This window comes from Chionomys nivalis, chromosome 4, assembly GCF_950005125.1.
Source record: "Chionomys nivalis chromosome 4, mChiNiv1.1, whole genome shotgun sequence".
Taxonomy (NCBI): domain Eukaryota; kingdom Metazoa; phylum Chordata; class Mammalia; order Rodentia; family Cricetidae; genus Chionomys; species Chionomys nivalis.
The window spans coordinates 76,347,667-76,359,825 of record NC_080089.1 but is presented as its reverse complement, the minus strand read 5'-3'; the positions used below and the strand labels follow the sequence as shown (position 1 = coordinate 76,359,825).

The following is a 12,159-nucleotide window of genomic DNA, read 5'->3' as shown; positions in this document are numbered from 1 at the left end:
CTGTAAACTGGCAACAAGTGTGTTGGTTAAAAGTAGAAAACAGGGGGCCTGGAGAGATGGCTCCGTGGTTAAGAGCACTTGACTGTTCTTCCAGAGGACCTGGGTTCAGTTCCCAGAACTCACATGGTGGCTCACACCTGTAATGGGATCAGATTCTTTCTTCTGGTGTGCATGAAGACAGTACTCATATGCATAAAATACATGAATAAATAAATCTTTTTTTTTAAAAAAGTGGAAAACAAAAAGCACCTCAAACAAACAACCAGACAACATCCCTTAAGGAAATGAAGAGCAGAACCTGCTCCCAGGCTAAGTTCCTGCCTCATGTACCTTTCTCACATCAGAATTAGGTATGTGTTGTTCTCCCTTCTCCCCTGCGGCTCTCTAGAGAGGAGGGCAGCAGATGGGGGGGGGGGGAGCCATTCAGCTACTGAGAATACTGTGGAAACACAGAAGGTTCTATGGCGAAGACCAAACTCCTGGAAAGGGTTTGTCTATATTTCACGTTCCGCTGAGAGAAGTCTCTTGATTTCAATGTTTTAAGCCCAAATGTCAGAGATAGACAAATCTCTCTTCAGCATCAGCTGCAGTGGAGAGCCTAGAAGGAGCCGAGTGGAAGAAAATTGTCATCCTGGAATATTTCAGCAAATGCTTGTTGGCTCCACGGGTGACAATGATGTCAGTGAGGTGGCATCACCTTCATTTCACCACTAGGAATTTGCAAAATGGCTCCCTTCACAACGCAGTCTGTGTGGAATGAACGCTCCTGTTGCTATGGAATTAGAGATTAGTGCTTAGCAGTAGGGACCGAGGTCTTGATTTTAGATGAGATCCTTAATGGGCATGAGTCAGAAGGGAACAGCTTGTGAAAGGGCCACTAATTTGTACCTCTAGTGGGGCCACCACCAACCCTGTCCTGGGAGAATGTAGCAGGAAGCTGCGTCTCTCCTCTCTCTACGGTTGCTGCTAGGCCAGCCAGCTTTTTTTTTCTTTTTGATTAATTAATTAATTAAAAAAAATTTTTTCCCCTTGACATAGAGTTTCTCTGTGTAGTCCTGGCTGTCCTGGTATTAGATTTGTACACCAGGTTGGCCTCAAGCTCAGAGATTCACCTGCCTCTATCTACTGAGTGCTGGGACGAAAGGCGTGCATACCACCACTATTTTTCCCAAGACACACTCATCCCTGGATTTCTTTTTGCATCAATAGTGTAAGGCACAGGGAAAGTTATCCTGTCTGCTTTCTAAAGCATGACAGTAGTAAGAAGCCAGCTTCCATGTTTTCCCTTTGCTGTCACTAAGACAGAGAGCCTTGTCCAGGCTTCTGAATCCCTGAATCTACACCCTAGCTGAACACATCCCTTCTGTGTCCAGGCATGGGACCACACGCCAGACAGTCTTGATTATCAGTTCCTTGTTTCTCCTTTACATTTTACCTTGCATCCACGTACTGTGAGTTTTGCCTGTTTTTAAACTTTATAGAACTGTTGTCTGTGTTGTGTCTTTATCTTGTTCTTTCACACATCTGAAATTTTTTACTTATTTACTTTTTTTACATACCAATCCCTTTTCTCCCCTGCTACCCACCTTCCCCCCATCCCACCCCCACAGGCTCCTCAGAGAGGATAAGGCCTCCCCTGGGAAGTCACCTAAGTCTGTCCCATCACCTCCTTGAGGCAGGACCAAGGCTGAGCAGGGAATCTCTCTGTTTTTAAATGTTGTCTTTCTGTTTGTGGCCTTTGATCTTACAGTCTTTGATAAAGGAAGTATAAGGAATATTTTAAAAATGTAATAATCCTCCATGGCTTGCATTAAGAGGCCTCGCCTACTTTGACATAATAAACATATGCTCCTAGATTCTCTTCCAGATTGTCCATAGTACTTTACTCCTCAATCCATGTGGAGAGTGTGTGTGTGTGTGTGTGTGTGAGATTCACCTCAAACTTGACCACCTTGACACTGTCTCCTGAATAGGCCACACCAGTGCCAATGTTCAGGACAAGAAGCACAACATCCAGCAGGGCCCAGTGGGTGTCTCCTTAATGAAGTACACCAGCATACCGACCAAACACTTCCAGGTCCTAGGGGCTCACTGGTGTCCTGTAATTTACCATGTAGACCAGGATAGCCTTAGACTTACAACAATCATCTTATATCTGTCTCCCATGTGATGGAATTTCCAGGTATGTCACCAGGTTCGGCTCTCCAGAGGCAGTGCATAACGCTGGATCAGAAATTACTAAATATATAATACAGCTTTCGAGAGAAGGCAAGGGAAATGTCTCATTGCAGGGTACGTGGTGCATGAAGGAAGCTTCTGAGCGGACACCTGTGGTTCAGTAATTCTCCCAGGCCAGACAGGGTTCAATTAGATGTTCTTATTAAAAGGTATTGTTGCCTCGCCACAGTCCTCACAGAAGGAAACCAAGAGCACATTGAAGGGGAAAGTGTTTCGTTAAGCCTCTCTGCTCTCACATTTTGTGCGTGTGTGTGTGTGTGTGTGTGTGTGTGTGTGTGTGAGAAATAAGGAGTAGGGATGAATTTTCATTAATTTCTATATTAAGTACTGCATACCATCACCTACTCCATTTTCTTCCCTGATCTTCATTGCCAGCTCAGGCATTTTACAGGTTTCAACATACATGTAAATTTGGCGTTTGATCTCGCCCCGACACCCTACCGCGTGTGCTGTTCACTTCCACACAGTCCTACTTATCCTAAGCCTCGCTGTTTAGAAGAAAGTCTGCCTGTTTGGGTGGAGAGTCCTGTCTGTCTTCGAGGGCGCCTTTGATCTGCCAACTTGTCTAGGCTGCAGACACGGTACTGCAAACCTTAATCTAGGCGCTACTGTGAAAGAATTTTGCATATGTAAGAAGAGCCCCTGATGGGCTGACTAGAAGGAAGAGGATTATCGTGGACGACGTGGGTGAGCCTGGTTGGAGCTGTTGGAAGGCATCAAAGGAAGGCCAGGTTTTCCCAGGAGAGAAGACAGAGGCTGCTTTTTTCTGTCCCCACAAAGTCCCACCGAGCTTCTGAATTGAAGTCCTTACAGCCCTGTGATGGTGAAGAGCGGCTTTGACTCTGTGTCCTGAGGCCTTCCTCTCACGTCATATATAAATATATGCATTCTTTGGTTCTGCTCTGGGTTAACTTTGACTAACGCGCTGTTTTTCCTTCCATATGAATTACGAAGTCAGCTTGATTTACTGTACAAAACAGATAGTTGGGTTCTAACTTACAGTCCACTGAATCTATGTGCTAGTTGGAGTGACTTTGCTATCATCATTAAATCTAATCTTCCAACCAATGTTTTCCACTTAACTAGGTCTTCTTAATAGTTTATGAAATTACTATTTTATCCAAAAAGTTAGTGGCTATTACAGATGCCAACTAAAAACCACACTCATATTAAATGAAACATAGACATGAAAACTCTAGAGCTTATGGGGCTGTCATAAACATGCATGTAATTACTACCCAGGTGATGGAGCAGACACCCCCTGAGACTTTCTAAGTACCCTCTCTCTTCACAGCCCTTCCTTGTCTGACGGAAACTCTCATTGTAATATGAATGGTGCGCCCAAGATCCTTTCCTCCTCTAAAATAATCCTTCTCAATTCCCTTTCCCAAGATCTCCAGGGCTCGTTTTTTCCCTTGTATCTCTAATCTAATATATCAGATTAAAAAAAAAATGTTCTCTCTTTTCCTCCGGCGCGCTACCGACGGTCCTATTGTCATCATGGGTCGCCGCCCCGCCCGGTGTTACCGGTATTGTAAGAACAAGCCGTACCCAAAGTCTCGCTTCTGCCGAGGTGTCCCTGATGCTAAAATCCGCATCTTTGACTTGGGACAGAAGAAGGCAAAAGTTGATGAATTCCCGCTTTGTGGCCACATGGTGTCAGATGAATACGAACAACTCTCTTCCGAAGCTCTGGAGGCTGCCCGTATTTGTGCCAACAAATACATGGTAAAGAGTTGTGGCAAGGATGGCTTTCATATTCGAGTGAGGCTTCACCCCTTTCATGTCATCCGAATCAACAAGATGTTGTCCTGTGCTGGGGCTAACAGGCTTCAGACAGGCATGCGTGGTGCCTTTGGGAAGCCCCAGGGCACAGTGGCCAGGGTTCACATTGGCCAGGTCATCATGTCCATCCGCACTAAGCTGCAAAATAAGGAACATGTGATTGAGGCTCTTCGTAGAGCCAAGTTCAAATTCCCTGGCCGCCAGAAGATCCATATCTCAAAGAAATGGGGCTTTACTAAGTTTAATGCAGATGAATTTGAAGATATGGTTGCTGAGAAGCGACTCATTCCTGATGGCTGTGGGGTCAAATATATTCCTAATCGTGGTCCCCTGGACAAGTGGCGAGCCCTACACTCCTGAGGGCTTTCACGGTGCTCTCCTGTACCCTACCAAATCATGTTCAGTAATAAATCTCACATCCAGTCTGCTTAAAAACAAAACAAAACAAAACAAAAAAATGTTCTAACTAGGGTGACTAGTACGACTTAACTCGACATTACCAGAAGCCTTAACAGAATTCTAGTTGTAATTTCTTATAAATTGCTTTTCTTCATGGCTACCTTGTAAGATGGATACATTTTTATGCATGGATCTTAATCTTGTCCCCTTGCTAAATTCACTAACTTTGATAAACCAGAAAGATTTCATTCTTTCCAGTCTTCATGCTGTATTATTTCCCATTTCTTTTCTTTTTTTTTGCCTGGCCTTGATAAGTATCTTAATATAATGAATAGAAAAGCTTGAATGTGTATCTATCTTTGTCCGACTCCAGACTTTAAAAGGAATTCCTTAAATGTTTCACCAATAAGCAAGGCAGTTTCATAATTTATTATTTTTTTAGATTAGCTTCATCATATCAGTGAGTTTCTTTCTGTTCTACTTCTGGTAAGACTCATAAGAAAATCTGTAATGGCAATTGTATTTTATTGGCACTTATTCTGCATCTATTGAAACGATCCTGCCGTTTCTGAATCTATTATATTGGAAGGCCACAGTACCAGTAGTGTACATTACATTCACTTGTGATGGTGAGCCCGTTGTGCCCTCTGAATAAGTCCAATTTGACCACAATGAATCGTTATTATTTTACTTCTCTTAATTCATATTACTGATGATTCCCTTAAAGTTTTTGTTCTCATGCTCATAGGTGACTTGGAAGTTAACTTTCTTATAGTATTCATGTCTTGTCTGGGCATTCCATTGATAAACAGCTGTAAAATGAATAATGGCACATATTTCCTGTTCTCTTTTTGAAGTGACCTAACTATGATATTATCTTTTCCTTAAATACACAGGAGAGCTTGCTTCTAAGCTGTCTGGGTCTTGCTTTTCTTTGTGGGAAGACCGTAAATACTTATTTAGTTTATAGGAAGAGCGTACATCATTAAGACATTCCTACTGTGCTACTGTGGGAATGTCTAAGGTGGGTGACCTGACCCAGCAGGCCACTGTTGCCTTGCTGGCCCCTGCCCTTTACCAACTTCAGGTGAAATACACAGAGGCTGAGCGACCCCCAGTGGCCTCTGAAAGACACCTCTCCAGGGAATTGACCATCATTGCTAACCTGGAGGAGTAGAGGACAAACCTCCAATCTCTGCATTGTAGAAAACCTGCCATCTCCCCCACTGGGCTGAGGACTTTGAGAAGAGGAAGAGACAGGTAGCAGCTGTGGAGAGATGGTTGGTAGATGAAAGAACTAGGGGAGAGGGGATCCAGAGAGCCGGAGAAGGTGCGCGATGGTCCTGGGACTCACTGCGGTGCCCCCAATGATAAAATTATTTTTGTTGCTATTTCATAACTGTAATTTTGTGATGTATGATAAGTGTCTGCGAGTATCTAATATGTAGGATGGTGTTAGGAAATCACCACTAAAGGATCATTTGACCCCCCCAAATGGGTTTCAATTCATAGGTTGAGAACCACTGACTTAATGGGCTCATACAACTAGGTTTTTCCCTAGGGCCCATTACCAATCCAGTCATAGTTTTTTTTGCCCCCATAGTTATTTTTACTAGATACCTAGGTGCCACCCTGTGGAATGGGCTTTAATCCAATTATAAAGTGGTTGGCGTAATAATGTTCATGTCACCATCGCAACAGTGGGTATATCTTTTCAGGCAAGTTGGTAATGTAGCTGGCAGGGATTCCCAGTTAGATAATCCTAGTGATGACACTGCCGCTGATTAGCACACATAGGATCTCCCATAACTATGAAAGCTAGCTGGTAGGAATGAAGCTTCCTGGTTGGTATCAGTTCATTTTCCTGTTTTCTGGGACTGGGGTAGGGAATGCCTTCAGCAATAAGGTCTTAGCATCAAGTTTTGGAGGCTAGCCAGGAGCAACAACAGTAGTTTATAATGTTTGAAGGTATGGGTCTATGGCTCATCACTAACCAACAACTCAAAAATAGGTAACCTATACCTGGTCCTGGAATTTTTTTTTAATTTGATAGCCTGTGGAGTTTTGTGTGTGTGGGGGGGTGGGTGTTGTCCTTTCTATGGTTCCAGAGATACTCTTAGTATCTCAATAATCAATACAATCTTAGGCATTTTATAAATATAATCCAATGATTTAGTATCTAGTAAGGACATTTTAAAAAAGATAGACAGAAAGTTTTCATATTTTTTTTTAAAAATATTGTGTTACATTTTCTCAGAGTGTCCTTGGATATCTGCACTTTAATAGACATTCCTTTGTAAATGTTCTAAATTCTTAGCGGCAGTAACCACAGGGTTGGGTATCAGTAGCTCCAAATAAAATGCTATTATGGGCAAAACCAACCACCTGGTCCTACCTTGCCTCTCAGGACAAGGGGAAGAAGGTTGTGAAATCTCCTAAGACTAACGTAAGAGTCCCTCATTACCGGGAAAGGGAACTTTTCACAGAGGTTTTTAGGCAAACTCAGATCAGCTAATGGAAAGCAGAAGAAAGAATCAGCCAGAGAAGAGCAAGAAGAACCGGAGATAGAGCACCCGCAGGAGACATGAGAAATGATCCCCTTCCAAATAGGTCTACAAAAAGAGCCATAAACATTTCTCTTTGCAGCTGTGTAGTTTAATAACTGAAGCAATATGCTTCTAGTGCCTGGGATAACCATATTACCTGGCCATCACGCTGAGTTTTTCCCATTAGTGATGTGTTGCACCGGTTCTCTCAGACTCTCCACACTGGTCCCTTTTGTGTGATAGCCCGTTGCCATGGTGTCAGCAAGCCTGCTTTCCTGAAGATGGACCTGATAATAGGCTTTTCTATTCTCAGTTTCAGGAAGGGAGTAAAGAGAGGGTAGGGAATTTAATTATTCCAGTTTATTTAATGAGTTCCTTGAATGACTGTGACTAATTGATTATTTGTACATAGGGATGTTAAAACAACTCTTTGATAAACCTTGACCAATATGTGTTGCATTCAAACTTTTTTTTTTTTAAATTGATTTTTAAAAATTCACTTTGAACTTTCCAACACATGCCCTCATATTAGAGTTTGTCCTATGGGATTTTAATATTTTGTTTCTTTCAGTGCCAGGATTGATTCTAAGGCCTTCAAGTGCCACTGAAGCTTCATCTTCAGCAGGACTTAAGGTATTTAAACTGCATTTATTCGTGTGTGTGTGTGTGTGTGTGTGCACTGACCATGGTGAGAGTATGGACCAGGGCAGAGGCCAGGCAGTTTTGGATTTAATTCTTTCCTTCCACCATTTGATTCTAGAGGATTGAACTCAGGTCGCCAGACTTGGTACAAGTGCCTTTACCAGGTGATCCACCTCACCGGTCCCACATTTATCTTGATATTAGATGGAATACAGTCTGCTTATGCAGTATTGTTCCTTACAGGGCATCACGTTTTAGAATGATACAAGACTTTACAGTTGTCAATGTGCTTTCTTCTGATAAGATGCTTTGCATGTCTAAACTCCCTGAAAAATTGGTGACTGTCATGGTTATTATTCCCAGTGTTTCTTAGCTTTTAAAATTGGTTCATTGGTCATTTTAGTAGATTGCTTATTATTTGGATAAATATGAAGTAAAAACATCTTGGAGGTAAGATCCCTTACCCTCTAGTTACTTTATTCACGCTGATTTAAGGGAATAATTAGATAAATGTTTCCAAGAAGTTTACCCACCCTCCCGTCTCTAGACTAAATGTAAAGCAACAACAGTTAGACCTATAGGACGGTTAACTATTCACCGTCCTCACAGATGAATTTTTCCTTGTTAGTAGAACACAGAGAAGTGTATCTTGTTGCCTGGCATCACCGGAAGTTACTGGTGCTTTGAGTCCATTCATTCAGAAACATCTTCACCTGTGTTTTCCTGTTCATTTCCTGTCCAATGTGGGGGTGACAGGAGGCGGCATGGATTGGGAGATGATCACTGCCTAAAATCTAATTACTGACCAGCTGTCTTTCCCGACTTCAGCCTCTGGTTGTTTAAAATATTTAGATCATAAGGTGTCTTCGTCTTCCTGTCGTCCTGAAAGGTCGAAGCGAACTGGAAAGGAAATAAGATGTCTGCGAAGTTACTCAAGTCACAGCGCTGTCTGTCATCTGTATGCCATAACAATTTAAAGAACATTGCTATTTTGAGTTTCCTAAATCTTTCCAGCAATGCGTGCATGGCTGATTCCATGACCATTTCATTTCCGTTCTGCTTGTCTCCCCTGTTACTTAGGAATAAACTTTGGACATAAGGACTCCTGGGAAGGCTCTTAGGTTTCTTAGATAAACACTGATTTGAATTAGGTAAGAAACAAAGTAGTAGGAATTACTTTATTTTATAAAGTCTTCACCAGTTTTTATTCACTTTTTTTGTGTGTGCATTATGATTTAAAAGTTTGCTTAAGTTTTTTTGAATGAAGAATTTACAGCTACGAAAAGGATTTTGAATCAAAACAGAATTAGTGTAGAAAAGTTTAGTTTATTCTGAATGAAAATGAGGGAGTCAAGAAGGAGCATCAGGGAGGGCTAGAAGTTAGTTTACTGGGTTCTGCAGGGACCATTTACTGTTAAGTTGACCTTGTGTGCTGTGTGGACAATGGCCAAACGCTGTGATACAGGTAATATAGTTTGTCCATCTGGTTTAAGTGGCATCAGCTCTGTTGAAAACAACTTTGTCATGAGTCATTGCTTAAAACATTTGTAGCCTTAGCTATAATAATTTTACTTTTAGAAACTGACTCTCTCTATGTATATATACATACATATATATTATATGCATATATACATGGCAAAATAATTACTTGCAAAAGATTGGTAGGCCACTTTTAATATAAACTTTTCCTCTTGTTTTTACTTTCTTCCTTCCCAGGCTAGGTAACATTCTTTCCTTCTTTCTGAAAATTGCATAATGCATATCATGTGTTTTGATAAACTCCACATCCCCCTTTCTCCCCTCCAATGCTTCCCATATCCCCTCAGCTTTTACCTCCCAACTTCATATATTCTATTTAAAACCCAGTGAGTAGATATTTCAAGTAAAAGGCATCAGCTCTTTTACTTGGCCTTTATGTTTTCCATTTCTTCTGATCCCTACACTTGGGCTTTCAACTCTTCTGTTTTCTCTGACTCTCAGATGACTGCATATATAGTGATACCTTAGCCCTTAAATACAGCCTTTGTGAATCTGATATCCAAATACATGTTCATCTTCAGTGCTACCTCTCTCCTCAGCTTCAGATTCCAATATCTCAATAACTGCTTGGTAGAGCCACTGGCTATAATCACCCATTGTTTAGACAAGGTCTCCCTGTGTAGCCAAGGCTGGGCTCTGGATGCTGGGATTCCAGGTACGTGCCCCCATGCCTGGTTGCATCACTCACTTTGGGCATCTCCTCCATGCTTTTGTTTAAAGTGCACATTCCCTATAAAAAATTAACAACTTCCCTTAATTCTGATGAATTTTATGTAAACCAAAGTTATTTTTGAAGAGAAATATTGATATTAGGAGAAAAATAAACATGCTAGAATTAAAATCACAAAAGCTCCTATCAGATTCATGAATTGGGACACATACAGAATGTGTTGAGTTTCTAGTTTAACAAACATAAAGAATAGAAAATAAAGAAACTCAGGACTCCATTAGGAATTGCTAGCGATCCTAATGCTAATTTAAGTATTGTTGAAAAATATAACCTTTGCCAGTTTCTTAAGCTGTTGAATCTACAGTTTAGACACCTAGCATAGCAGATGTGAGAGGTAGTTCTCAGAGGAGACACACAGTTATTTCCACTTGCAGAAATCCCCCGGGATCAGTTACATTAGCTCAGACATCCCACTTATAACCTCCCCCCACCGCCACCACGCCGCCCCAGCAGCCTTCGGGAGAGAACTGCCTCCATTCTATGGGTTGTCCTTAGGGAGCAATGGAGACGGCGTGTGAGCATTAATGAGATGGATTCACTTCTGCAAAGTAGATCCGCTCCAGCCTGTAAGGTAGAAACAATTTTCCAGCTTAGTGGGTCTCAGGTTGGAAAGTTGGAGGCTATACATGGAAGAGGAGCTCCAGACATCTCCTCGCACCACAGCCGCCGCAGAACTCTCTCATAAAATCAAGGAACAGCTGTACTTCCTTCAAATTGCAGAAATAGACGGGAAAAGAGAGAACCACAAATTTAGAATTCTTGAAATAATCCAACCAATTCTTCATTCCTACTTTCCCATGATTTTCCTGTAGATTCACGTTTACCTTTTATTGCTTTTATCTTTTGAAATCTCACCTCAAGTTATTTCTAAGAAGAGTACAGGCTAAAAAGATAATTAGCAATATTAATCGGATAAGTTATTTTCAAGAAATGTGATATTCAAATGACCTAAAGCTATATACAGACATAGTTTGAGAAACCAGAAATTGCTATAAGGACTTAGGTTAAGAAGAGCAATCCCTGGGTGGCCCTGTCTGATTTCCCAATTTCCACTCTGCAGGAACCATTGTCACTAAGAGGGCTGCTTCCCGAAAGACTAAGAGGGCTGCTTCGCGAAAGCCGTTTCCATCTTTGCGTTCATTATTTACATGGTTACTTCTTTTGCTACAACTTTGTTTTTGGTTAATGTTTTTGTGTTAATCAAACCGAATTGCTCCATAATTTCTTATTTGACTTACCCCTCCCCTCTTTCAGTCTCTCAAAGAAAAGAGCATACTATTCTTGAGGTAGGTATTCAGTTTTGTTTGGGCTATGAAAATGCTGCTTCCAGACGAGTCAGGCAGAACTAGAGTCCCTCTGTCCTTCCTCCTACTTTCCTACTTTTTTTCCTTCTGTAGTTCCTATAATTTGGGTATTTGAGTAGGACTTTACTAATTTAACATTTTCTATGTTTTTTATTTTATTTTTTGGTTTTTCGAGACACGGTTTCTCTGTAGCTTTGAAGCCTGTCCTGGAACTAGCTCTTGTAGACCAGGCTGGCCTCAAACTCACAGAGATCTGTCTGCCTCTGCCTCTGCCTCTCAAGTGCTGTGACTAAAGGTATGAACCACCACTGCCTGGCTACATTTTTTAAAATTTTTTTTTACTTAAAGTTTCTGTTGCTATGATAAAACACCATGACAAAAAACAGCTTGGGGAGGAAAGAGTTTGTTTCACCTTCCAGAGAAATCAGGGCAGGTACTCAAGACAGGAACCGATGCAGAGACCATGAGGGGATGCTGCTCATTTGCCCTCCACTTGCTTGGTCAGCCTTCTTCTACACCCCAGCCCACAATGCCCTGAATCTTCCCACATCAATTATCAATCAAAAGAACAAACCACAGACTTGCAACAGAAAAAAAAAATGTATGGATACTGTTGTTTTCTAAAGAAATGGTCAGTTGTTATAGGCTCATAACACAGCATTAAAAATAGAAATAAAAAGGCCAAGTGTGGTGGTGTATGCCTTTAAGGTTATTTAAATGTAACAATTACGTTGTACAGTCATCTAAATAAATTACTAGTATTAATTCCTTTTTGTAAAATGCATTATAAATATTTATGTAAACTATCTTTAAAATCTATACTTATGTTCCTTAGAAATTAAAGTAAAATTTTATCTGGGATAAAATTTTATCCTTATAAACCTCTAAAATACCTACCTTTTTAAAAATATTTAAACCTTTATTAAGGATTGTGATGATTTGAATGAAATGTACCCCATATTCGTGGACATTTGAA

At 41.1% G+C, this 12,159-nt stretch overlaps 1 protein-coding gene across 1 annotated transcript; it reads left to right on the top strand.

Annotated features, from left to right (window-relative positions):
- Window positions 1-3,703: 3,703 nt before the first annotated feature.
- On the top strand, window positions 3,704-4,447 carry LOC130873202 (60S ribosomal protein L10-like). The gene has a single exon (XM_057767834.1). The coding sequence runs from the start codon at window positions 3,739-3,741 to the stop codon at window positions 4,381-4,383; it is 645 nt and encodes a 214-aa protein (XP_057623817.1). The 5' UTR covers window positions 3,704-3,738; the 3' UTR covers window positions 4,384-4,447.
- Window positions 4,448-12,159: the final 7,712 nt, after the last annotated feature.

Coding starts and splice junctions, on each gene's coding strand:
- LOC130873202 (XM_057767834.1), top strand. CDS start 3,739: ATGGGTCGCCGCCCCGCCCGGTGTTACCGGTATTGTAAGAACAAGCCG.